Consider the following 25,465-nt stretch of genomic DNA (forward strand, 5'->3'; position numbering starts at 1 on the left):
CAGGATCAGTGTCCAGTCAAAGATTAGTCCATACAAGAATCCTCACTCGGATGGATGAGCTTAAACAGAGACACACACCCACACTGGTTTGTTTTTGCTTTGTGAGGACCTCTCATTGCCTAAACCCTTTCCCCAGCCTCTCACGCTAAACCTAACCATCCAAAACGAAGAGCTACTCTTAACCAGGACCAAACTGAAGCCCAGCTATTTTTCATCCTGAAAATGAGGCTTCACCTTGTGGGGTCCAGAAAAAGGGCCCTTCAAAGACATCTCTGTTTTCCCCAAACCTGGACCTCACTCGGATGGATAAGCTTAAACAGAGACACACACCCACACAGGTTTGTTTGGCCTCTTTTGTGAGGACCTCTCATTCCCATAAACCTTTCCCCAGCCTCTCACCCTAAACCTAACCATCCATAACAAACAGCTACTCTTAACCGGGACCAAACTGAAACCCAGCTATTTAAGTATATAAGTTTTAGTAGTATAAGTAAGTAGTATATAAGTTTTCATCCTGAAAATGAGGCTTAACCTTGTGGGGTCCAGAAAAAGGGCCCTTCAAAGGCTTTCCCCAAAACTGGACCTCACTCGGATGGAAGCTTAAACAGAGACACACACCCACACTGGTTTGTTTGGCCTCTTTTATGAGGACCTCTCATTCCCATTAACCTTTCCCCAGCCTCTCACCCTAAACCTAACCATCAAAACACATGGCTTAACCTGAACCAGGACTCTGAACCAAACTGAAATTTTATATATTTTTTATATATATTATAATTACTTTGCTGTTTTGAAGTCTTCATTCTCAAATTGAGGCTCAACATTGTGAGGTCCAGCCCTTCAAAGACGTGGGTGTGTGACAAGGGGGTGTTTTCCCCAAAACTGGACCTCACTAGAATAGATGAACTTAAACACACACACACACACACGTTTGCATTGCTGTCACTGTGGTGACATTGTGATGTTTCTCATACCCCTAACCCTTTCCCCAGCCGCTCCACTAAATCCAACCATGCAAAACAAATGACTAACCACAACCAGGACTCTGAACCAAACTGAAACCCAGGTACAATGACCCAATTATTCTGAATTCTTCATCCTCAGATTGAGGCTCAACCTTGTGGTTAAGACATTGGGGCCCCACAAGGAAGTGTTTTCAACCAAACTGGACCTCACTAGGATGGAGGGGCTTAAACACAGACTGACTCACACACACATATTTGTTCGTTTTGCTATATTTTGTGAGGACCTCTCATTCCCATCACCCTTTCCCCAGCCTCTCCCCCTGAACCTAACCATCCCAAACACACGACTAACCATAACCAGGACTCTGAACCAAAACTGAAACCCAGTTATTTGGAAATTTCCTTCCTCAAATTGAAGCTCATCTAATTGGGGGCGCCAAATGTCACCGGTTGGCAAGCTGTCCCCAGTCAACCGGTGTTTAATTGGGGAAAAAAAGCTCACCAAAAAGCTTGTGGTCTATGAAGTAAATGCTGATTTTAAAAATGGAACCAAATACAAGGACTATAATGGATAAGAGCCTCTGCTCACTGGTGCTGTGTCAAGCATCGTGAAACGCTTCTCTTTGTTCAGTTTCCACAAAAGTCAGCAATAAAATGGGAGGCTTCACATCAGTAGGAAAGAGAAGAAAATGTCACCAAGAATGAAGTGGACAACGTCAATTATGGCTTCAAATGTGGAACGGCATGTTGCTGCCAAAAAAAGTAAAAAAAAAAAAAAAATAAAAACGTTTCCTTTCAGAGAGTGTAGCTGTGACAAATGTTTAAAATGTTTACATTTTTTATTTATATTCCCCTGGTTATTCAGTTCATCTGAAGAATGATCAATGAACTGATACTTAAAATAGTTGTAGCCACAAATACAAGTTATAGATCTGAATGACTGATCTGTTCAGTACTGTGGCATGAATATGAAATACATCAGATATACAGTGGTGTAGAAAAGTCAAATGGATTCTACTCTGTGTATTGTCTACAAACAATGATAGTCTTAATATTTATTTGTCTGTATCGTGCAGCTGCACCTTTAAAAAAAAAAGAAAAAAATCATGATGATATTTGAGATTGAGTCGATTTTTAAGGGTGTCTGGAAACTTTTTCCCACCACAGTGTGGATGCTAACGCAGCACTATTGACACTAGCGAGGATGAGCTGGTGCTGGAACATTTGTTCAAGGCTGCTAAATACTGGCTGCTCCGCACTCCCCACCGGGGCCGGGGCCCTTCTCTGCAGCTCAGTCCTGCCTGTGTAGGCGTTTGTCTGATACAGTGGGAGGTGGAAAATAATAACATCCATATGAAAATGTCACAATGCTCCCTCATGCATGCAGACTTTGACACGTACTGACACGGCGCCGGCCCAAAACATCCCCGAGTTCATCAGAATCCGCTGACCTGCGCGCCTGCTGACAGAATTCATACCGAAGGACCTCTCGGTTAGTAAAGAGCACGCCGAGGCTCTGTGGTTGTGCGATGTTGTGCATTTCAGCTGCAGTCACTCGCATTTCATCTGTCGGCCCGCGCCAGCGACAACAAGTCCACGGCCCCAGGCCCTGCACGTCCTTTTTATCGCCGTCAAATCAGCGGGCCGGAATGTCAGCGCGTCATCCGGAGCCCGCGCGGCGGCCACGCCAGGCTAAATCATCGTCTCGCTGACGGAGCTGCTCCGAGGGCGCAGGCGTGAACCCGCAGCGGCGGGCGGCCGGTTCGCACAGGCAGCCACAACATGGCGTCGGCCACTCAGCGCCAGCTGTCGCCAGCTGGATGCATTTTTCATGAACTTCTCCATCCTTCTTCGTCTGCCTGTCCCCGACACGGTCACATGATGACTGCAGGTCGGAAAGGCCCCGGCAAGGTCGCCGCACGGACAAGGACTTTTACTCAGTCTTGATTTGATACGGGAAGTGTTTCAAAGAGTTTTTCAGAGCTGAAGCAGTGAAGTAAAACCGATTCAGACTTGAAAGTTTCAGTCATCAAATGGCTGTTGTTGACATGACATCATGGCGTCACCCTGTCAGACATGCAGGAATCAAAGGCCTGTTTGCATGGTTCACTTTGGGTTCACCACCTTCCACTGCCAGAAATAAAAACTTGCCATTGTACCTGCTGCACATAGCTCGGAAAGTAGAGAATGTTAAAAATGGCAAATATGCTTTAGAGCAGGGCTTTCAAACCTGCAGTCCAGGGGCCATTTGCAGCCCTCGGGATGGAGTCTCACGGCCCGCCACTGGGTGCTCTATTTTAGCCTCCCTGTCCAAAGTGAGATGCTTTGAAAAGACTGTGGATGACATCGAGGCATTCAACATAATGGGATGCCTCGGGACCATGCTAGATATTTGAGGGACGGCGTGTGGTCCCGCCCTATGACTGACCTTCAAGAGGCTCACATAGACATGACGTGGAATTACTGACATTATTATTATTTTAATACAAAGGAATATCAGAACTTGATCGAGCCAAATGACCCTTGATGAGAGGAAAAAGACCCCAGCTCCACCAAGGCTCCAGACGCCAGTCAATTCAGTTTGAGACCCGTGTTTTAGAGTCTACATATTCTGGACAGTGGTTTAATCCCTGGTCTTCTCTCATTGAGTTCATGATCATACGGTTTCAGAATTGGGCAGGGTTCATCGGTGGAGCACTGCTTTGGTGCGGAAGTCAGGTTGGTCGAAAGGGTGTTGTGTCTGTTGACTGAAAAGTTTGTTTACAAGACTTCAAACTTCAAGTACAAACTTGATGTCAGTTGCTATTCTGACTTCAAGTTTGTACTTGAGGTGCAAACTTGATATCTCTTTCCACGCCATTGTTTCCAACTGCTCTGAAGCCGCCCATTTTACTGCTGACTTCTCTGAAAAGGAATGTTTTTATTTTTTACTGTTACTTACTTTTACTGTTACTTTTTTGCAGCGACATGCCGTTCCACATTTGAAGCCATAATTGGCGTTGTCCACTTTATTCTTGGTGACATTTTCTTATCTCTTTCCACTGTTTCCTACTGCTCTGAAGCCGCCCATTTTATTGCTGACTTTTGTGGAAACTGAATGAAGAGTAGTATTTCACAATGCTTGGTGATGGTTTTTCACCTGTAATTTTGAGTCAGGAACATTACTCATTAAATACAGTGACTCTTTATTTATTGACTCTTTTGGCGCTTGTGAGTTTCCTGAACCAATTTCCACTACTGCGCTTGAATAGCAACTTCAACTACAAACTTGATGTCAGTTGCTCTTCATAACCACTTCTGTGGCTCTCCTTCTTACTGACTTAATATTCAAGTAACACATTAAAATATCAGACAAAGGGAATGAGAGTAATGCAAATCATAGATGGTGACAGAGGCACATAAATAGCTTTGCTAGTCTTTCATTTGAAACCATCAGGAATCAAGATGTTTGTTGCGTTGTGCTCCCAGAACATTTTTCATTGGCTCATGGAGGATCATGTCTCACACAAACAAATGAAAAAGATACTCAATATAATACTTTTATGAATTTGTGCAGAGAAACAGGTGGCAGGAGATGAGATCTACTGTTCACTAGTCGTCCGAACCACGTTATTCCATCCACGCCAGAATGTCTCTGAGACTGAAGTGATTCTACTCTTGGTTTCAGAGGACCGAACTCAGATCGGGAAAGGCGTCGCTCTGATCACGGTGTTGGACATCAATGACAACGCTCCGGTGTTTGCCATCGACTATGAGACGCTGCTGTGCGAGAACACCACGCCGGGACAGGTGAGCCACAACCCGCCGCTCCATCCGGTTCCTCTTCTTTCCCTCTTCCCACTGACTGGGAGCCCCCGCTGACTCGCGGAGCCATTAAAAGACTGCCTCAAAACCAGTCGCCCGGCTCACGGCTCGCGGTGACTCCCAGGAGATCATTAGTCGCAGTCATTAGTACGACCCTCCAGATTTAATAGCAGGTATTGTCGGCGCTGTCGTTCATTAGACATGTGACTCTCAATCCCAGCTGTCAAAGGGAAGCAAATTAACAAGTGCCAGACTTTCCTGTGGTCTTAATCCTCCCTGGCGTCTCGGTCTAATATGGAGCCTCACGCTGGGGCGGAGTGTGGCGCCGCCTCGGTGAGACCTTCCCTTGTGAGGTCCCGCGTCATTAGCAATGCCTTATATGGAGGAGAGGATGCAGATTATGGACTTTCTTCAGGGAAGATGGAGAAGAATTTTCGCAGTGTGTGGTGGCTGCTGGCCGAGGCCTCCACCGTTGGCTGCGGTCAGAGGCTGGATGTTGGTAGACAGGTCTCGATCAGGAGGAATGATCTGGAGAAAGCTATGACGTTTATAACTGCAACAAATAATACATGAAACTACAAGATGAAATGCCCGAGTTCTGAAATACAAAAAATAAAATAAAAGTATGAATGGAATAATGAATGAATTTCTTTCTTTTTCTTTTTTTTTTTTTTTAGATAAGATAAAAATGCTCCTGTGGCTACTTATTAAAATTTATATAGTCTAAATTATGTATGTCAAATTTGAAAAAAAAAAAGTTTGCATTACTTCTCTTTGATTTAATTATTATTATTATTATTTTTTAGAAAAGTAGAAAAAAAAAAGATTGAAATAAAACATGAGATGATGATATAAAAAGCCTAAATAATGTGGCAGAAAATGTATTGACATATTGACATATATTTTATTGTATTATTTTTTCAATGGTATGTTTCACTTACAAGGTTGAAAGTCAAATAGAGCCGAGGAAATATTCGTATCATATTTGATCATCCAGGTCTGATAAAATATGATAAAAAATTCTAAAAGCTTGAAATAGTTTGGATTTTAATAGATTGTACAGCATATAGTGATAAAATAAAAAATAAAAATAAATAAATAAAAATCATCATTTGTCAAGTTTTCTTCTTTTTTTTAAATGCCATCTACAAATGAAAGATCATAAATGATGATGAAGATGACAATGTTGTCAAGAAAATCTATATATTTTTTAATCACGACACTGAAAAGTCTTGAATATGAGACACGAGGAAAATTGGTTTTATGAAAGTGAAGACAGGATGAAATCAGACACATATAAACTCAGAGTTGATGGATGAAAGGTTCCAGGTTAACTCTCCATCCCGCCTCAAAACGGTGGTGGTGGTGCAGGACGTGCATCCCAGGGAGGAGAAGAGGGAGGGACAGCAGCTGAATCCTGAGAGAAGCGCGGGATCATTGTTGGCTGGAGGCTCGGCCCGTCTGCGCCATGACTGATGCGCTCGTGGCATTTGGAGGAGACAATCGGGGCTGGAAGTGGGAAGGCCGGCTGAATGAGGAGAATGGATCAGATTGAAGTGTCGTGGCGGAGCGGCTTCTCTTCTGCTCTCTATTTGCACCCGGGTTCTTTGTTGTCACGGCGTGAAGACGTCGGATGATTGGTAGTTCTCCATCTGTTTATTCAGTGGGTGAGAGACACAAACAAGAGAGACCTTCCACCGCTCGCACAGAAGTGTCACACGTCACCAGTTAGGTTTTCTTAGTTTTGTTCTTCTGTTAGTTTGAACGTTTGGTTGTTTATTTCCTGTTTTAGTCTTGTCTTCTCTGTGTCTCCCACTAGTCCCTTCAGTGACTGCACCTGGTCTCTTGCTTCGTCCCCTTTATCTGCCCCAATCTTGCTGTGTTCCTCCCTTGATGCGTTTTCATCTGCTGCCATGTTTGTGTGTCTGGTCGTGTCAAGTCATTGTCATGCCATTGTCTTCTTGTCAAGTTAAGTCGAGTCTCCACGTCATGTCAAGTAGCAGTCTGGTCCAGCATATTGTCGTCTAGTCATCGTTCATTCTTGCTCCACCACGTCATGTTTCTACGTTAACCGTCTAATCGAGTGCCCTCACGTCAAGTCAAGTCATCATTTTGTCACCTACTGTCCCGTCATGTCTCCATGTCAAATAACCATCTAGTCAAGTCCCGTCTCCTCAAGTCATTGTCACCTGTCAAGTAAAGTCTCCATGTCAAATAATTGTCTAGTCGTGTCCCATCTCCTCAAGTTGCTGTCTTGTCTTGCCCTGTCAAGTCTCCATGTCAAATACCTGTCTAGTTGAGTTCCGTCTCCTCAAGTCATTGTCTGGTCTTGCCCCTCAGATCTCCACATCAATTAATCACTGAGTCATGTCCCTTCTCATTAAGTCATGGTCACCTGTCAAGTAAAGTCTGCATGTCAAATAATGGTCTAGTCGAGTCCCGTCTTCTCAAGTCATTGTCTCGTCTTGCTCCGTCAAGTCTCCATGTCAAATAACAGTCTAATTGAGTACCGTCTCCTCAAGTCACAGTCTTGTCTCGCCCTCCTTTATTGTTGCCTATGGTGTTTGTTGTGGTTGAACTCTGAGCCCATCTGTCTCCTGCTAATGGCACCAAAACATCAACAAGGTGTCATGACACCAAGTCCAGGACCGTTGGGGTGCAGTGAGGACAGATGCAGAGACAAGAGACAATGCTGGACCTAAAATGTTGCCGATGAAGAAGAGGAAGGCAACAGTGAGGTTCATGGTGACAAGAGGTGACGGTGCCGGGGACCGTTGATGGAATCGTTATTATTATTATTATTATTATTATTATTATTATTGTGTTTTGTTCATTGTCAAATAACCGTCTAGTTGGGTCCTGTCTGTCAAGTCAAGTCTCCATGTCAAATAACTGGTCAAACAATGACTTGTTGAGTCCCGTCTCAACAAGTCATTGTTTGACCTTGCCCTTCCAATTGATGCTCTATAAATTATTATTATTATTATTATTATTATTATTATTGTGTTTTGTTCATTGTCAAATAACTGTCTAGTCAGGTCCCGTCTGTCAAGTCATTGCCTCCTCTCAAGTCAAATCTCCATGTCAAATAACCGGCTAGTCGAGTCCCATCCAAGTCATGCTCTATAAATTAAGATTTTATTTTTATTACTATTTTTTTTATTGTTATGTTCCAAAGCACTTTCCGAGTTGGTGGCATCCTCACTGACCTTGGCAGTAAAGCTAAAGCTGAAGGTGCTGACAGAAGAGGAAGCCAAAAGCGTCCACACAACCATCCAAATGAGTCGACCCAAGTGTGATCACAGGCGTGTCCCCGGATCTGAGACTCGCGTCTCCGACTCAAACCAGCATGTAAATATTTGATTAGCGGAGACAGGTCCGGCTAATGGGCGAGTCCCTCTTTGTCCGCCGTCGCCCTGCAGCCACGCGAGCGTCGCCTTCAGGGAACCTTGTTGCTCCGCCATCTGTGGAATGGAGTTAGCGATTTGTCTGCTTCAGCCCAGTCATTACAGATTTCCTCCCATTTCTTTCCCAGCGGATGACGGCCTCATGCTTTACGGCCGCCGCCGTGTCCTGGGGGCCGCTTTGATGGTGGGGGAAAGACTTTGTTTCACGATTGTAATCGTCTCCGCGCCGTAATTCACCGGCAGCTCGCGGGGGGAGAAGCTGCCGCCGAGTCTCAAAGTTATGTTGCCTTTGTTGGTGCAGATTTAATATCGGCAATCATCCGAGGATCAGTCGGAGGAGTGTTATTTAAAAAATAAATATTCAACTCCGCCGGCGAGTGTTTGTCAATAATGTCGGCGGTTTATTAGAGACCTCGCTTCCCTCCAGATACCCAGTTTCTAAAAATACCGACACATTGTCTGCGAAACTTTAATTCAAGGTCGGGAGGGAGCACCGGGCGTAAAACACCCCTGAAGTTCATTTGCATGAAACATCAAACGCCGCCTGGTCACTGAGTTGCCGTTTGTCTTCCACGTAGAATCAGAGTGGTTTCGTGAAGTTGCATGTCCTCACCTCTCCCCGGCCACGTCATCACTCGGACCTGGACATAATTTACAAATCACATTTGACATGTAAGAACTTCTTCAATGAGTCCACATCCAGAGGAACCAGCTGAGGTGACTTGGGCGTCTGATCCGGATGCCCCCTGGACGCCTCCCTGGGGAGGTGTTCCGGGCATGTCCTACCGGGAGGAGACCCCGGGGAAGACCCAGGACTCGCTGGAGAGATGATGTCTTGGGTCTGGCCTGGGAACACCTCAGGATCCTCCGGGAAGAGCTGGAGGGGGTTTGTGCGGACCGGGGAGTTTGGGCTTCCCTGCTCTGAATGCTGCCTCCGCGACCCGACCCCGGATAAGAAGGAAGGGGAAGGTGTTTAATGAGTCAAACAAAATGACACCTCTCAAATGTCTTAGGGTCCTCGCTCCTTGTCCCTTCCTTACAGCTTCGGTGTTTCTCTTTTGAAGGAGGGAGTTGAAACAGAGAGAGAGGTGTGTCTTTTAGGGCTGAGATTTGTCTCACTCAGAGTTAAACTGAATGTGTTGACTCATCACGTCATTTTGAGTGGTTTCTGTAGTTCTGAAATCAAGTTTTGATTCCTCTTTAAGTAAAGGTCTCACCTATGACTCCACCAGCACCAGTTTACCTTCAACCTTAAGAAGATGTTGCCTTCAAATGCCAGGTGTTTCATGATGTCATCACCACAAATGTGCATCACATGGCTTTACTGTGTCATGAAACATCATCTACCCTTCAATACCTTGTCATGAAGCCTCATCTACCCTTCAATACTGTGTCATGAAACCTCATCTACCCATCACTAATGATATTCATGCCTATAGAGGTGGAGTGAGTACTCCAGGTATACAAAAGAAATCGCACCCAGAGTCAAGGCTTATTGTTGAATTTCAGTAATTCCTACATATTTTGCACGTCATTGTCATTCAATATTGGGCCTCACTTCAAAATCTACTACATTCGCTTGTTTTTCAACTTCTTCAACAGCTTCAACATAGTTTCGTTGATATAAATACATGAGTATCATCCCATCTCTGCGGGAGGCGGGTTTGCTGTGAACAAAAATTGTTTGCACGTGTTTGTGTACATGAGTGTGTGCGACTTGACCCGAAGTTGGGATGTATCATCGGGTTTTGAGGATATGGGAAGAAAAAAACCCTGCTCCATCATCATGACAGTTGTCATCTCCATGACAACCACCGGCGCAGTACTAAACGCTTATTTCTTCTCATAGTCCAACTCACAAGTGTGAGCTGGATCTTATTGTGTGAGTCATCCGCCGCTGTCGGCTTCAGGTGGATTAGACCAGAAGACTTCCACGAGTCTCTTTAATTTTCCACCAGGACTGCAGGGCGTGTTGACATTTCTCTTCAGGTTTAGAGTGGTGTTGAGGGAGATTGAAGTCAGGGTGATCAATATGTCCAAGGACGTCATGTGACAAAATATTTTCCTCAAAGAAAAGATTATTGGATTGCACTTGTACTTCGAGTCCTGTGAGGGACGAGGCGACTCGTTCATCCATTTACACGGCGAGGGCATGGCACCTAACCCAGCCACGTGCAGCGGGCGACACCCTGGAAAGACCTTCAGTCCTTCACAGTCTCATCTCAACCACCTGGGCAGTTTAGATCAGACCACGTCTCTGAAGGAGTACTTGAAAGCCCTTTGCTTTCAAGTACTCGACCCTCATAGGTCGGAGCAAAACTAGACAAACAGTACAATAAATAAATAAATGCATCTCTGCATCATTAATTGCTTATGGAATTATAAATCTTTGGAATTTTAATAATATTTATCTGTTTTACTTCCCCCAAAGCTATGCATAGATGTTATGAATTGTTCAATCAAATATAATATATCATGTAAAATACATATTATTTTAAATAAATAAATAACTAAAGCAAAAATACGTTTTATATAATGTGTTTTTATATCATTGCACACATGCTCCACCCACAGTTAAAAGGTCATGCAATATGTGCTATATACATATAGATACAAGAACGGAAACAAAAATATATTTTCCATTTTTACCTTGTTTTGTAATATTATTATAATAAAATCTACAGTCGTGCCTCGGTTTTTGAACGTCTTGGGATTCAAACAAATCGGAATTCGGACAAAAATTTCGAGATTTTTTTGCTTCCAGAACTCGAACGCCCCTGAAAAAAGCCGGAAAAACCATAACGTGCGAGGACCGACCAGCTGACCCACGAGGCGCTTTGTTATTGTGTATAGCGCAGCCTCTGTATGCAGACGTGTCCCGTTAGCTCCATTTACTGACTGTTTCTTCTTCATATTGAGGTGTAAAACCTTTCCTGTCTCCACACTGGAGCGTGGTAGAGTGTCACAGGGGAGGTGCTGGAGCGCTCACTCCAGGGTTTGATGTCCTGTTGTGGGCTGGAGCTGGGACAGGGATGAGGCCAGTCTGGGACAGAGCGTGACTTGGTTTATGACTTGGTCACAGCCAAACTGCACAGAAGCGCACATTCAGAGCTGGACACGCACCGGGCACCTCTTCACTTCTGGAGAGACGTCACTCACTCGGCAACCCCTCCCACATGCAGCGGCCACACACATAGAGGAACAGTCACCTGCAGCAGACACTCTACATTCACTCCTACAAAATACTAGTTTAAGGCTTGGAACGCATTATTGCTTTTTCAGATTTAGAACAATTCGCTTCTCGAACGGCCGCCTGGAACGGATTGTGGTCGAGGCACCACTGTATATCTCTCTTCTCTCCTTGTGTATTTTGGAGGGCTGTCAATGGACTACATTTGTTAGCGTAGTAACACAAAATAACGTACAGTCAGGAGGTAAACACACAAGGTCCTGCAGAGTTGCCTCAAGCTGCAATTGAACCCACAACCATAGTGCCGTGAGACAACTGCTTTTTCATTTTTTTGAAGCTTAAAAAAAAAAAAATAAAATAAAAAATTATATATATATATATATATATATATATATATATATAAAATTTGGCATACTGTCAGTATGAAAAGGAATAGAATACCCTAAAAAAAACTACTTTTCACTGCTTTCATTTTTAGTTCATTGTTGTCATTTTTTTATTTTAATAATAGTGTTTAAATAAAATAAAATAAAATGTACACTAGTCTCTCAGTGTTTGTTACCAGTAGAGTCCCTTTGTGTCAGTTGTCCATGAAAGTTATTGACATATTTTTAGAAGTTTCAAGGTGAAGACTGAGATTCCATTCGTAACCATGTGGAAATTAATAATCACAAGACATGATGAATTCACACTTGGCCACTGGAAGTGTTGATGGCACAGCAACAGCTCTTGGTGTCGATGCCAGAGGTGTCGACCTTCATCGCTTTACACCAAACTTGTCACTTATCACCTCAGTGGTCTGCGACAACCACGCTGGTCTGCGACAACGTTTCGTTTGCATTACTTCCCGAGCATGTTCTTACACGCACGAGTCACATTTTTAGCTGCATGTGAAACTCGGGAGTCAAGGGTTGGCCATTGGACGGTGCTTCCTCTTTCCAACTGTTTGGTTGTCGATCAGAATCTTTGTCAGCGATGAGTAAGCATCAAATAAGAGTCATTAAAAGCCTCTGATTTATTATTATTAATAATATTTTTAACTTGTGATGGTGAGTTTATTCTCGCAGCAGGGGGCGCCTGCCACTCTTGGGTTACTTTCCCCGCGACTAAACAGGTGGTAGTGAAACCATCAACCACAGTCTCAAAACCTCCTTTTTCGAGCGTTTGCTTTAAGCCATGTTCAATAACTTCCATTGTGGCATGATTCGACAGGAACATTGCTGGTTCCACTTGTCGGTGAAACGGAGATAATTGCTCCATTTCTAAAATATTACATCGATTTAGCTCTCAATCACAACGCCAAGGTTTATTCACTGAAGTCTTGCAAGACTCAAGCAGGGTCTCCTTTTTCTACCTTGCTGAAAAACACCACCTTTTCTCAGTGAACAAAAGCAGCCATTTTGCGGATAATGACCAAGTTTTATTTTTTCCAAAGAAAGCTCACAGTCTTGGCATGTAATTGCTTTGGTCTTGATCACTGCAAAGCACAGTGGTAGCTGGAGTTTCGCGTTTTGGTGGACTAGTCTTTTGGGTAACGAACAATGGATGGCTTGGATGAACGCGGTTGGTTGGTGTTTAAATATGTTTCAAAAGTGCCGCTAAAGAGTGTGTGGGGGGTGTTTGCAAAGACCCTCCTCAAGCGTTTTTTTTTTTTTTTTTTTTTTGCCGTTGTCTTCTTGACGTCGTCCACTCAAGGTCAAGACTCCACTCATCCTCGGTCTCAGCTTCTTTGTCTCGGGTGCCGAGCGTGTTCATTGGCTCATATCTCTCTTTGAAGCAGTTGTTGTCTCTTCAGGATTTCTATGAGGGTTGAGGAATACAATCCTGAGTCAAATCTCCTGCATTTTACATGGCCTGAAAAATCCGAAAAATCCTCAGAAATATGGCCAAGTTGCCTCTGAATGGTACCAGCATGAAAAGTCTGGGATCAGATAAGAAGGAAAGTGAGTTCCTAATGTCCATCACCGACTCTCCTTCACCTAAGAGTTTGCCAACTAATGTATTTCTATCTGACCTCGGACCAACGGTTGTTAGAGTCTTCTTCACCATTCAACATGTACCTGGCAGCTTCCTCAGACATATTGAAATGAATGTTTCTGACCAGAAGTACAAAGGAAGATGTCCACTTTGCTCTGGAAGAGTTCTTTTGAAAGGCGGTTTCAATAGATAATATGACCCTCGGTGGAAGAGTGTTGGGCTTTCACAGAGCAGAGGGGCCTCGATATATGTCGGCGCAATTTCAGTCCATTGTGAAGCACTTGGAAGCCTATTGTGGTTCAGTTGGTTGGATGGATCGACTGTTATGACCATCGCATGGTGCCTCACTTGCTCTTCTCTCTGGGAAGCTTCCAACACAACAGCAGTGGAGTGAAAAAGAGGTTCAATTATGGAAATAAGATTTCACTTTGCACTTGGCTTGTGCTTCAGTAAATACAGGTTGTGGAGTCCCGTGGGATTCCTCTGTCAGAGTGTCGGGGCAAGTCCCTCAGAACAAGGCCCCTTTCAAGATTACACAGGTGCTCTTTAAGAGCTGAAAGTAAAAAAGCTATCTGCATATTTATCCTGGTATTTGCATGCTGCCGCGCCTCCTCTGAATCAACACACGGCGCCACCTTTGTCCTTTTTGATCCCCTCGTGATGACAAACAGGCTTGTGTCAACTGGGGAAACCTTTAATTCTGTGATTCATCGCCTCCTCCGTCTCTGACGGTGACAGTCAGCAGTCGGCTGCCGCCGTTAATGTCTTTCGGCGAGAATTTATGTCTACATCCGAGCCTGGCTCCCCCTGCTCTCCGACTCAACCCATTAGAGAATCCCGCGGCAAAAAGGTTCTTCGGAACGCCGGGAAATCAGAGCCGCGCTAATGAAAGGCATTATACATTACAAAGTGTTTGATTTAAGGATGATTTACAGTCTTTTTTTTTTCCCCTCGCGCCGGCGCTCCGTCCCGGAGATAAGCTCCGGATCCATCTGCAATATTCAAAGGACATCAAAAAAGGGGTTCAGCTGGTGGAGAGGATTCATCCTCCGTGTGGGGAGCATTCCATCAGATTTCCATAAGAGAGTTGTGATCTGAGAAGCAGCTTTCATGACAAGCTTGTTTGGATTCTCAATCGTTGCTTGTACCTGTCACTGATCCGCCGCTGAGCAAAACATTGTCTGTTTATAGAAGAGCTAGCGCGAATGTCGGAGAACTAAAGCAGATAACCTTTTTCTTACTCTGGCGCCGGCTGCTTGCTATGCTAATTCTGCTTCGGCTGCGAAAACAGCAAACAAAAATATAATCCTTTGTGATTAGATTTTCTGATGAAAGCGCAAATATTTAAATTTTGTTAAGAAACAAAGTGAAATATTCATGAGTTCGCACCCCGCCTGCCAGATTTGATAATTGGCGGGATGTCATTCACCACCTACACCGACCTCTAATACCTGACAGCTTGTATCCAGCAGCGTTTAATCACGCTTGACAACTGATAATCCACGTCTCAGCGCATCTTCCCTGCCCTTTTTTTGACTCTTCGTAACGTTTGTTTTTGCCGATGAGGCCCGACTTGTTCTGTTCTAATTCACCGCTCTCAATAATCTTTTGGATCTCGGCCACTTCAGATGAGTTTCCCCACAAAAGGGGTTCAGGAAGCTTGACGTTAATTTACTAGGCTGCGACTCCCACTCCGTTGTCCGTGCGCCACGACGGCAGAACAACCTCTATACGTCGTTTATTTGAATAAAAACCATTAAATCACACGCCACCGGCTGTAAATAAATTGGTTTATTTCTGTTTGCTGCATTATTTATGGGCTCGTATGTCAGCGGCGCTACATAATAAAAGGATGTCGGGTTGTGGTTCAAGGCTAAACATTGAGAAATTGCTGCTTCACGCTGCTGCCCGGAGCGAGACGTTTTGGAAATGATATTGCTTATAGATGTATCTCACGCTGGGATGAGGTTTATATTGGGCGCCATGACGACTGAACTGGGCCCGAGAACAGGGGGTGAGTTTTATCCTAATTCCTCCTGTGATTTTGTGTTGCTGCTGTGAGAGGCGGCTTCATCGCTTGATCACGGAACCTTGTGCCTCTAACACAGGAAGAAGTCAATGTTCCACCGCCTCTGTAAACATTGTTGTTTGTCTATAAAATTACTGTAAGTACACCTCTGTATAACACTGTAATATATATGTAAACATTAAAGAAAGGAAAAAAGAAAGTAATATAGACATAACTTATAATAAAGAATAACTTTATGAACATTGTTTTTGTCTGTAACAGAAAAGACGTAAGGTGCATCAATTTGCCTGAAATTTAAAAAAATAAAAATAAATCACGAGTGGATGTACAATTACACTTAAACACAAAAAAGTGTGTATCGAGGTCACATACCCCACTATTTGAGAAGGACTGCTCTAATATCAATGACTGTCAACAATTCCTCCTATATCTCGACATGCTCTGACAGACCGAGCTCCATCGTTGACTTGGCTCAGAGTGACTTGAACATTTCAATTTTTCATTTTTTTTTTCAATTTATGAATCTCCCTTTCCTCTAATACGCTGAACAAGCACGTGCCGACAAACACACACAACACTATGGACACCAACTATGACAGACCTAGATAGAACAAAGATGTTTTTTTTAAGTCAAGGCCAGACAAATGTACAGTTTAGGAGGGCAGGACCCGTGAGGGAGTGTCGTGTCGGAGAGAAGCCATGGAGACATTGAGAGCAAGTGTTTCAAATGGATCTTTCAGTGTTCAGTTAAGCCTCAGGAAGGACGACGGGCTGGGTGTAATGTGGTCCTGTTTAAGCGCTGGCTGCTGCTCCAGGTGGACGTGAGAGGCCTGACAGATGCTGGAGTTAAGTGCACGGCTGAGCTCCAGACGTGGTACAATGCAAATATAATATTGATGGCCCCTTGTGAAATGCAGTGGGACCTCCAAACTGAATTCAACAAAATATTCCTGCACACATTTTGAGAAATGTTCTCTTAGCCCAGTCGTGCCACGCAGACTGGTATAGGTATCTTTCTTCTTCTGCCGCTTATCCGGGGTCGGGTCGCGGAGGCAGCATTCGGAGCAGGGAAGCCCAAACTTCCCGATCCGCACAAACCTCCAGTTCTGCCCGGGGGATCCCGAGGCGTTCCCAGGCCAGAGCGGAGACATCATCTCTCCAGCGAGTCCTGGGTCTTCCCCGGGGTCTCCTCCCGGTAGGACATGCCCGGAACACCTCCCCAGGGAGGCGTCCAGGGGGCGTCCGGAACAGATGCCCGAGCCACCTCAGCTGGTTCCTCTCGATGTGGAGGAGCAGTGGCTCCACCCCGAGCTCCTCCCGGGTGACCGAACTCCTCACCCTATCTCTAAGGGTGCGCCCAGCCACCCTGGGGAGGAAACTCATCTCAGCCGCTTGTATCCGCCATCTCATCCTTTCGGTCATTACCCAAAGCTCGTACTTGTAACTAGTATAGGTGTTGTCCAAAAATAGCGACATAGAACGTCTACGGCTTAACGTCAACACTAGACACAAAAGTCCATCAGTCATCAATGTGTGACACCTTTGGAGTCAGAGTGCGTTGGTTTCTGCAGCAGCACTTTCTCCTGAAGAAAACAAAAAACTCCCACTTTTCACGCCTCTGGCACGAGTCTTACTTTAAAATGAAAATGACAAATGTGAGCTGACTCCCTTTAAGGCGAAGGAAGCGGACAGAATGTATTAACATGCATTTCTTGGCTAAAACAGTTTTACATCCCACCCTCATTATCTGCTCTGTTATTCTCCTTTAATTGGATCACTTGCTTGATATTTGCAAACTACACGGATGTCTTGTTAGTTATTCCTCCGTGGCTCCATCATGTTTGTCGATAATTTGCTCCGTGCAGTAGTTGCCATGATTGTGCTGCTCTTAATTAACGGTTAGCTGCATCACAATGCATGCTAATGCTCCTGTTTGTATTCAGCATGAAAAGGCTGCTGGTGTTTTAGGGGGACGTGTTGCTTCCTCCCTGTAGCAGGTGCACTGCGCCAACAAAAATACATCCATTTATCCTGTTTTTCAGCGCAGTTCCAGCTCGTGTTAAAGGATCGGTTTAACTGGTTAACTGCTTCAGTGTTGGCCTCCAGATAAAAGTTCAGCCATCAAAACAAAGTTCTCACTCTCCCCGTGAACTCAAATGACTCTTCTCCTGCTTTATCTTTTCTTTCTTCCTCGAGGTCTTCAAAGGGCTCTTGTTGAACCGCAGCTTCTTCCTTGGTGGCCCTTGCTTGTTTTTCAAACGCGCTGCTGTTTTGTCTTTCTGTGGAAGTCAGTCGATCGCTGAGCCTCTGCTGTCATCAAACGTAACCTGTAGTGTTTGTGATTCAGAGAGACGCGGAGTGAAGGAACCTGCTGCGGGACGGGATGATGTGACAGTTTCAGCTCTGGTCTGGGAAAACACGGAAGCCTTTGATCTGAGGTGATATTCCGACCAGACATTCACGGGAGCCAGTCCAAGACAAGGTTGGACTCAGGAAACGTCTTGCTGTTTTCAGCGGTGCTTGGCGGCATGTAGATATCAGGAACTTTTGGAGGCTCAGGAAAGTCACCTTTTTTGGGGCGGAGGTCCATTGTACGATGTTTTGGGTGTATGACAAAGTTTTCTCGATGCCATTCCGCGCACCTTGGCCCAACGTCCAAGGGCCTCTGGGCCACATGATCAATGGTTGTACCAGCACGTTCCTCAGCGCATCACATATCTATCTCGACTATTCTCCAGAGGAGTTTTGCGTCCAATGTTAACTGTGATGCATCTTTAGGCATTAGGCGTTTCGATGAATATGTTCTCACTGATGTTGACCCAAGGCTCTGTGGGTGACAAGGTCTACATGTCGGCTCTGAAAATCAAATTACTGCGTTAGTTCGGCTAAGTTCAGACATTTAAAATGAATGTAAACAGCTTTGTCCAAGTACTGGAAAGATGTTGGAATTTCTACTACACAACCTAGATAATGCGGTTAATAGCTGGACTAAGCTAGCATGTAGCCAGTAGTGTGACTAAGCTAGCATGTAGCGTGACTAAGCTAGCATGTAGCCAGTAGCTGTACTAAGTAAGCATTTTGCCAGTAGTGTGACTAAGCTCGCATGTAGCCAGTAGTGTGACTAAGCTAGCATGCAGCCAGTAGCTGGACTAAGTTAGCATATAGCCAGTTGGGTGACTAAGCTAGCATGTAGCCAGTAGCTGTACTAAGTAAGCATTGTGCCAGTAGTGTGACTAAGCTAGCATGCAGCCAGTAGCTGGACTAAGTTAGCATATAGCCAGTTGCGTGACTAAGCTAGCATGTAGCCAGTAGCATGACTAAACTAGCATGTAGCCAGTAGCTGTACTAAGTAAGCATTGTGCCAGTAGTGTGACTAAGATAGCATGTGGCCAGTAGCTGGACTAAGTTAGCATATAGCCAGTTGCGTGACTAAGCTAGCATGTAGCCAGTTGCATGACTAAGATAGAATGTAGCCAGTAGCGTTACTAAGATAGCATGTGGCCAGTAGCTGGATGATGAGAGGACTGATGTCCGGCTGCACCAGCTTCAGCTCCGCAACGGAAGTAAACAAACTCCAAGACTCATCACGGTCCAATGATGTGTAATAACCTTCTTTACAATGGATAGAAATGGCAGAGTCTGTTATTGGCCTGAGTCAGAAGAGTGACTGAGATTGTGTTTTTCCACCTGAAATAAAAGGGTCTGGATGACTCAGGGTTCATCTACTTGAACACCTCAGAGCTTTCAACACCTATTTCACTGATCAGAATTCCAATTTACTTGTCCTCCACTCAGGCGGAGCCAAGTATACGTGTCAAACACGCATCTGAATCACTTCCCCCGGGGGAAGTGTCTTTGTACCGAATCATTCAAGCTATCGTGAGCTTGCCAGACAATTCAGCATTTCCCTCCTGTGTTGAATCTGTCTCCAGGAGATCCAGACCATCAGCGCTGTGGACAAGGACGAGCCTCTGAGTGGTCATCGCTTTTACTTTTCTTTAACTGCTCCTGTCGCCGGAAACCAGAACTTCACTCTCCGGGACAACAAAGGTGAGTCAGCTGTTGGCGGGAAAAAAAAAAAATATATATATATATATAAATATTTTAGTGGTGGGACTTTAATTTAAGGAGTTCCTACTCCACTGATCCCACTGATGCACAAGACACGTGGCAGCTAGGATGAGAACAACAACAACAAACATGGAGGAATCCTCCCTGAACCAAAGCAAACAAAAGCATCTCTTGGCTTTGGTTCAGGGAGGTTTTTCACTACACAATGACCAGGGTTTCCACCACTCTGAATGGACTTGACATTTTTATATGGATATTTTCAAGATATTAAAAGAGCTTAAGTTTAACTACGGTGATATAAAAACTTGAATATAGCCACCATCGAGATTTATTGTGCTATTGTCAAGCTAATACTTTGTTGTTTAAATATATATATATATATATAACTAGGTCACTTTGAATGGGTGTCAGTTTGGTTCAGAGTCCTGGTTCAGGTGAGCCATGTGTTCTGGCTGCTTTTGGGGGAGAGGCTGGGGAAAGGGTTATGGCCATGAGAAACCTCACAATGTCCCCCCACATATCTGTGTGTGTGTATTTAAGAGATGTTTTTAAAAGCTCAGTAGGTGTCCGTCCTTGTCAGAGCTTCCAGGATCATATCAAAACAGCGGCTGAATCCAAACATCCTCCGACCAAATCGCCGGGCGAGTCAGTCCAAGGTGTCGGTCAAGTTATTGTGCTCCATTTCCGCCCACCTTCCCGCCGCGCCGTCCCTGCCACCGCTATATTGAATCCGGAGGCAATTGACACTTTCACTTCAGCTCTCTCTATCTGCTCTGTATCTGGCCACAGTCCGGTCGGCAGCAATCTGGCAGAGCGGGGAGGACACGCGGAGAAACTGTTGCCCCCCGGCGAGCCCGGCTGCACCAATTGAAACCATAATTCTTGGGTGACAACATTGCTGCTGGCTTTTTGTTTCTGTAACTGTTCATGAAGACAGAATGCGAACTTTCCTCTGGAAGTGGAGCATGTCGGCGTGCAAACGGCTGTTTAAGGAGGAAAAGCCAACGTGTATATGAATGTGCAACACAGTCGCCACATGTTCAGCTCCACTCAGGACCAGGCTGTGCTTCTATGAACCATTTCATTTTAGTCATTTCAACTGCCCTGAGAGGAACCTGAGCGCAGCACTGACACATACCCTGCTTTATTGACTGATAAAGGATGATGTCATCCACAGCTGCCTCCAGTTACGGGGAGCTACAACATCTTCGACAGCTGCTGATCTGATTATTAGAAATAGTGCCACACAATATTCAACTGCTTTTAACATATAAAACGATGACCGCATAAAATATCTCTTAAAATGACCGACATTTACAAGTTGACAATGCAGAATAGTTGTTTTAAGAAATGAATAAATAAATAAAAAGACAGTTAAAATTAGCTATCAAGTCAGAAGACACTGAAGCAAAATAGTATTAAATTTTACTCAAGTATAAGACAATGTTTTAAGATCATGAGTATACTGGAAACAATAGCATATGAAGGCACTTTTTTATATTTTGCTTTTAATAATTGCTTTCAAGGGAGAGAAAAAAAAAACAACTACTGTTTATATGAGCATCAGATTTTCAAATAATCCCGTTTGAAAAGGTAAATAAATTTCTTTTTAAATTGTGAACAGTAATGTGTTTTGCTCAACAGGGCCGTGGAAATGTAGTCGAAGGGCGTCGTTTTGGAAAAGTAAATACATTTTGTCAGGAGAAAAAAAAGTTGTGGTACTTGTGGTAAAATAACAGATAAAAGTAAAAAGCATACAATAATACGACTAATAGTAGTTGGAATCATCAACAAACAAAATATGACTGAATATTGGAAAAAAAATCTTACACAAATCAAGATTTTAGTTTATAATTTATGCATCCTTCTTCTTCTTCTTCTTCTTCTTCTTCTTATTATTATTATTATTATTATTATTATTATTATTATTATTTTCATTATTATTATTATTATTATTATTATTATTATTATTATTATTATTATTATATGAACACAACATGCTATGGATTAACATAAGAATGTTTTGTGTTATAAGGTAGTAATGATAATAAAATAGCATTTTAAAAATCTCTCCTTCAATGTTTGACTATCATGAGCTAGAAAAGCCTTCACACCACCACCTAGCAAGGCGGCGATGGATGTTTATCTGTTTTACTGAATAGGTGCACACTCTCGCTCACCTCAACACAGTCGGACCTCCACACCGAGCTGGTTCTTTGTGGACTCCTTTCACTCTCTCGACAGATATATTCCTGCCCAGCTAGTTGCTGTTGCCGACATACAGCCACCTATTTTTTTTTTTTTTTCAATGGAAAATCCTCACATCCAGGAGCGAGACATTTCAACTGATCACAGGATAGCATGAACCCTCACCGCCCAGTGTGAGCTCTCCGTCTGCACACCGACATGTACGAGCTCGGCGGTGGGCGGATGAAGAAAGCTGGCCTCCTATGGAGCGCCAGGGTGTTGGGCATTATTTCATCATTGCACAGGCCCCCATTGTAACAACTAAACGCAGACAGTTCTGCAAACACTTTTGTCTCATTTCTAATGAGGATTAGTTTGCTGCGATGCTACACGTGAGCAGCGACGGACAGATTTAGACCGGTAACTTGGGTTTTATATGGAAGCCTGTGGTGTTCCAGGTTGCTTTTCTCACTGAATCCCTGCTGTTGTCGCCCACAAGTCTTTATCGTGGGGGCAGCAGCCACAGCGAAGAGATGCAGACTTCCCTCTCCTCAGAACCCTGTGGTGTCTCCAGGTGACTCCCTGACCCTCCCTCTCCTCAGAACCCTGTGGTGTCTCCAGGTGACTCCCTGACCCTCCCTCTCCTCACAACCCTGTGGTGTCTCCAGGTGACTCCCTGACCCTCCCTCTCCTCAGAACCCTGTGGTGTCTCCAGGTGACTCCCTGACCCTCCCTCTCCTCAGAACCCTGTGGTGTCTCCAGGTGACTCCCTGACCCTCCCTCTCCTCAGAGGACTAGGAGGAGACAAGAACCACTGGCACTAGCTTGAAGCTAACTAGCACTGGTTGTACTCTGGGTCTCTCCCGGATGACTTTGTATCACTGACCCACCTTTTGATGCAGAGTTTAAGAGGAAAAAAAGCACGAAAAGCATCTTTATAAAGCATCGACTCTCACGTCAACCCTGTAGACCCGGGGTCTCAAACTGATCTGCAAAAGGGCGTCACCAGGGTCAACCAATCAGAGACAGCTTCACCTGGTAGGTGAGAAGGTGCCCTCTTTATTTGACAGGAAATAACACCTGCCTTTGTAGATCAGCTTGAGCCCCCTGCTGGAGACAGTTACACTCAAGTCACCTGTTTGTTACTCGGCTTCTCTTCCTCTAAGTTGTTGCCAAAAGGACAGAAAATATGTTTGTGCTGATGCAAGTGTCCACTCGACGACTCACTAACCCTTCCACTAACACCTGTACACAAGTACGTGCAATCCTCAAAGGAATCACACATGGACATGAATCACTCTGTTGACTTCCTGTCCTTTTGAACTGTTGAGTCATGGATCTTTCATGAGTCAAATGACTCACTTGATGGCGATGATGGCTCACTAACTTGGCAGGAAGTGAGTTGGATTCAAGCAAATATATCCTCAGAAATAGTCCTGAAAATAACAACCTTGTAATAAAGCACGATTGCTCTGACTCAGAAGACCTGGGTGAAGTGACTCACATTGTAGTGTTTGCCGAACTGTATTAGGTGGAAACTCCTGGATAATGTTTGACTCATCATGTGTTCACATGCTTCACGCACCAATTACAGGGAAGCTGTTCCCAGCCAACAGGTGCTCGTCCTGCGGAGCGACAGCCCGACGTGTCACCGAGTGAATCGTGTTAATTACACCAGCTGTCAGCGATTGGGCTTTTCATTTGAATTGCGTTGACCTGTAGCCAGGCTGCACGCTGGCTCCCTCCATCTACTGACGTTGGCTGTCGATTCGCAGACAACACGGCGTCCATCTTGACCAAGCGAGGGGGGTTCCGCCGGCGGGAGCAGCCAGTGTACCGCCTGCCGGTGTTGATCATGGACAGCGGGAGTCCGGCGCTCAGCAGCACCAACACGCTCTCCGTCCGCGTGTGCGAGTGCGATTCCGACGGCGTGGCCCTGTCCTGTGGAGCCGTGGCGTACACGGCAACAGGGCTGAGCACCGGCGCCCTGCTGGCCATTTTAGGCTGCATCATCACACTTCTAGGTAAGAGCACGACGACCGCAACGCCATGTAACGGTGGAGACAACGTCCCCTAAGGAGATCTGTGGGGTGTTTAGCATCTAACAGATGCATTTCATACACTGATGTATTTGATCAGAACATTCTTCTAGCTCATCCTCAACATGCCCAGACATCGGTTTATATCCCAGATAGCTGGGACAAGTGAAGACGCTTTCAATGTGGATGCTCTTTGTTGTCTGTACCAGCATTTCAATCGCACCTCACCTGAGCTTTTTGAGGTGAACGTTCATCATTTTTTTCTCCAATGAAATCTGAAAAAGAGTTTTTAACCTGGTTAAATAAAGGAGAGCGAATTGAGGGATGATGATGCAGAAGCCCGAGTGATGTAGTGGGAGTGGCCTAAATATTTAGTTGGAAAAAGCTTTTTTTTCCAGTGTGTGTGAATGACATTGTCAGTCAGCCTTGGCCACGATGATGCCACACATACACTTGGTGTTTTTATTGAACATCAAAAACCAAATTCTGATTTCTGGAGTGTACAGTTACACAAAAAGACTTGAAGAGTCCAACAGAACATTTGCAAGTTTGTCCACGCCGTGCGTTCTATGATTTCACCACCGAGACACAATCATTTTCCAAAACAACACCTGGCTCCAAGTACTCAGAGGAGTACCAGTGTCTCCGGAAACCTACTTGAACAAAGGCAGAAAGGTTTGTGTGGGTGTTAGCTGATCACCATTCAACACACATTTCCATCAACAGCAACTGACTTAACGCACTTATTTAGACAAACTAAAATGACAGTTTCACCTTCACAAAAACAAAGACAGTCATGCTCATATGCATCAACATTTCTAGACCCTTGTCAGTTTTGCAAAGTTATCGTCTCGGTCGTGACATCGTATGAACGGCTGCAGTAAATGTTCCATTTATTTTTGTCCAAGTGTGTGACGTGTTCAGATGAAACCGTGAGATTCAAGGGCATGTAACCGACATGACGGGTACTGAAATATGGTTTCAAATGCTGCAGGCTGCCTTGGGTGTCAGAACAGTCCAAGTCAATATATAACACCGAGGGAGTGAGGATCTGTTCTTGTGGTAGATGAGGTCAGTACATGTCTCCAGAAGAGGAATCAGCCCATCGCCAATCCTGCAGAATTAGGGATATCGGCCCCAATTGATCGGCCAGTTGATCGACCGGTTCGGTCCCTCGTAAAGTCATGGGTAATTTGGCTAGAAAAAAGAAGAAGAAGTCTGATTCCATTCCAAACTTGATCATTACCCGATCATGACATAAGCACATTATACTATGGCAAACTGACTCTTCACCCTTGTCTTCAGCGCCTTCTTTGGCCCCCACTGTGCCTCCCTCCCTCTCAGCGCAGAAAAATGGCAGCGCCTGAATGTCAGCGGCTTCCCTCATCTGCACTGGGAGTCCTCCCATCCCAACTGCCTTCCCCCTCCGATATGTGCAGTCCTTGAGTTCTGTTGTCGTGTCTTCGATGTGCTCATGTGCTGAGGTGTTTTTTCCGAAACCCACACTGCGCCCCCACTGACAGGAGCCTCGTATGGGAGTTGGTTTTTTTCTCCCTCCTCCTGCCTCATGTTCTCTATTCTCACTATGATCGCTACTCCTGTCCTCCCTGTTATGTCTTATTATGTTGTGTCGGAAAAGAGTACAATTTCATTGTTACTACTTGTGGTACAATGACAATAAAGGCTATTCTATTCTAGCTATCTAACACTGTCAAGTGGTGTGACCCCCTTGACACCAGGTCTACTAACATTCTGTTGGGATTCGCAGAGCGGAACCCAAATGCCTTAATGAACAA

The 25,465-nt window shown here is 44.7% G+C and overlaps 1 protein-coding gene across 4 annotated transcripts in view; it reads left to right on the forward strand.

Moving 5' to 3' along the window:
* Positions 1-25,465, forward strand: part of cdh7a (cadherin 7a) — a 181,607-nt gene that overhangs the window by 140,755 nt on the left and 15,387 nt on the right. For 3 of the 4 annotated variants that reach the window (XM_053858449.1, XM_053858451.1, XM_053858450.1), the window contains exons 9-11: positions 4,633-4,754; positions 19,305-19,422; positions 23,406-23,654. In XM_053858449.1, the coding sequence (XP_053714424.1) occupies positions 4,633-4,754; positions 19,305-19,422; positions 23,406-23,654 (489 nt within the window). The remainder of the gene's footprint in view (positions 1-4,632; positions 4,755-19,304; positions 19,423-23,405; positions 23,655-25,465) is intronic. The other variant, XM_053858452.1, reaches the window with a different exon arrangement.

This window comes from Synchiropus splendidus, chromosome 3, assembly GCF_027744825.2.
Source record: "Synchiropus splendidus isolate RoL2022-P1 chromosome 3, RoL_Sspl_1.0, whole genome shotgun sequence".
NCBI lineage: Eukaryota > Metazoa > Chordata > Actinopteri > Syngnathiformes > Callionymidae > Synchiropus > Synchiropus splendidus.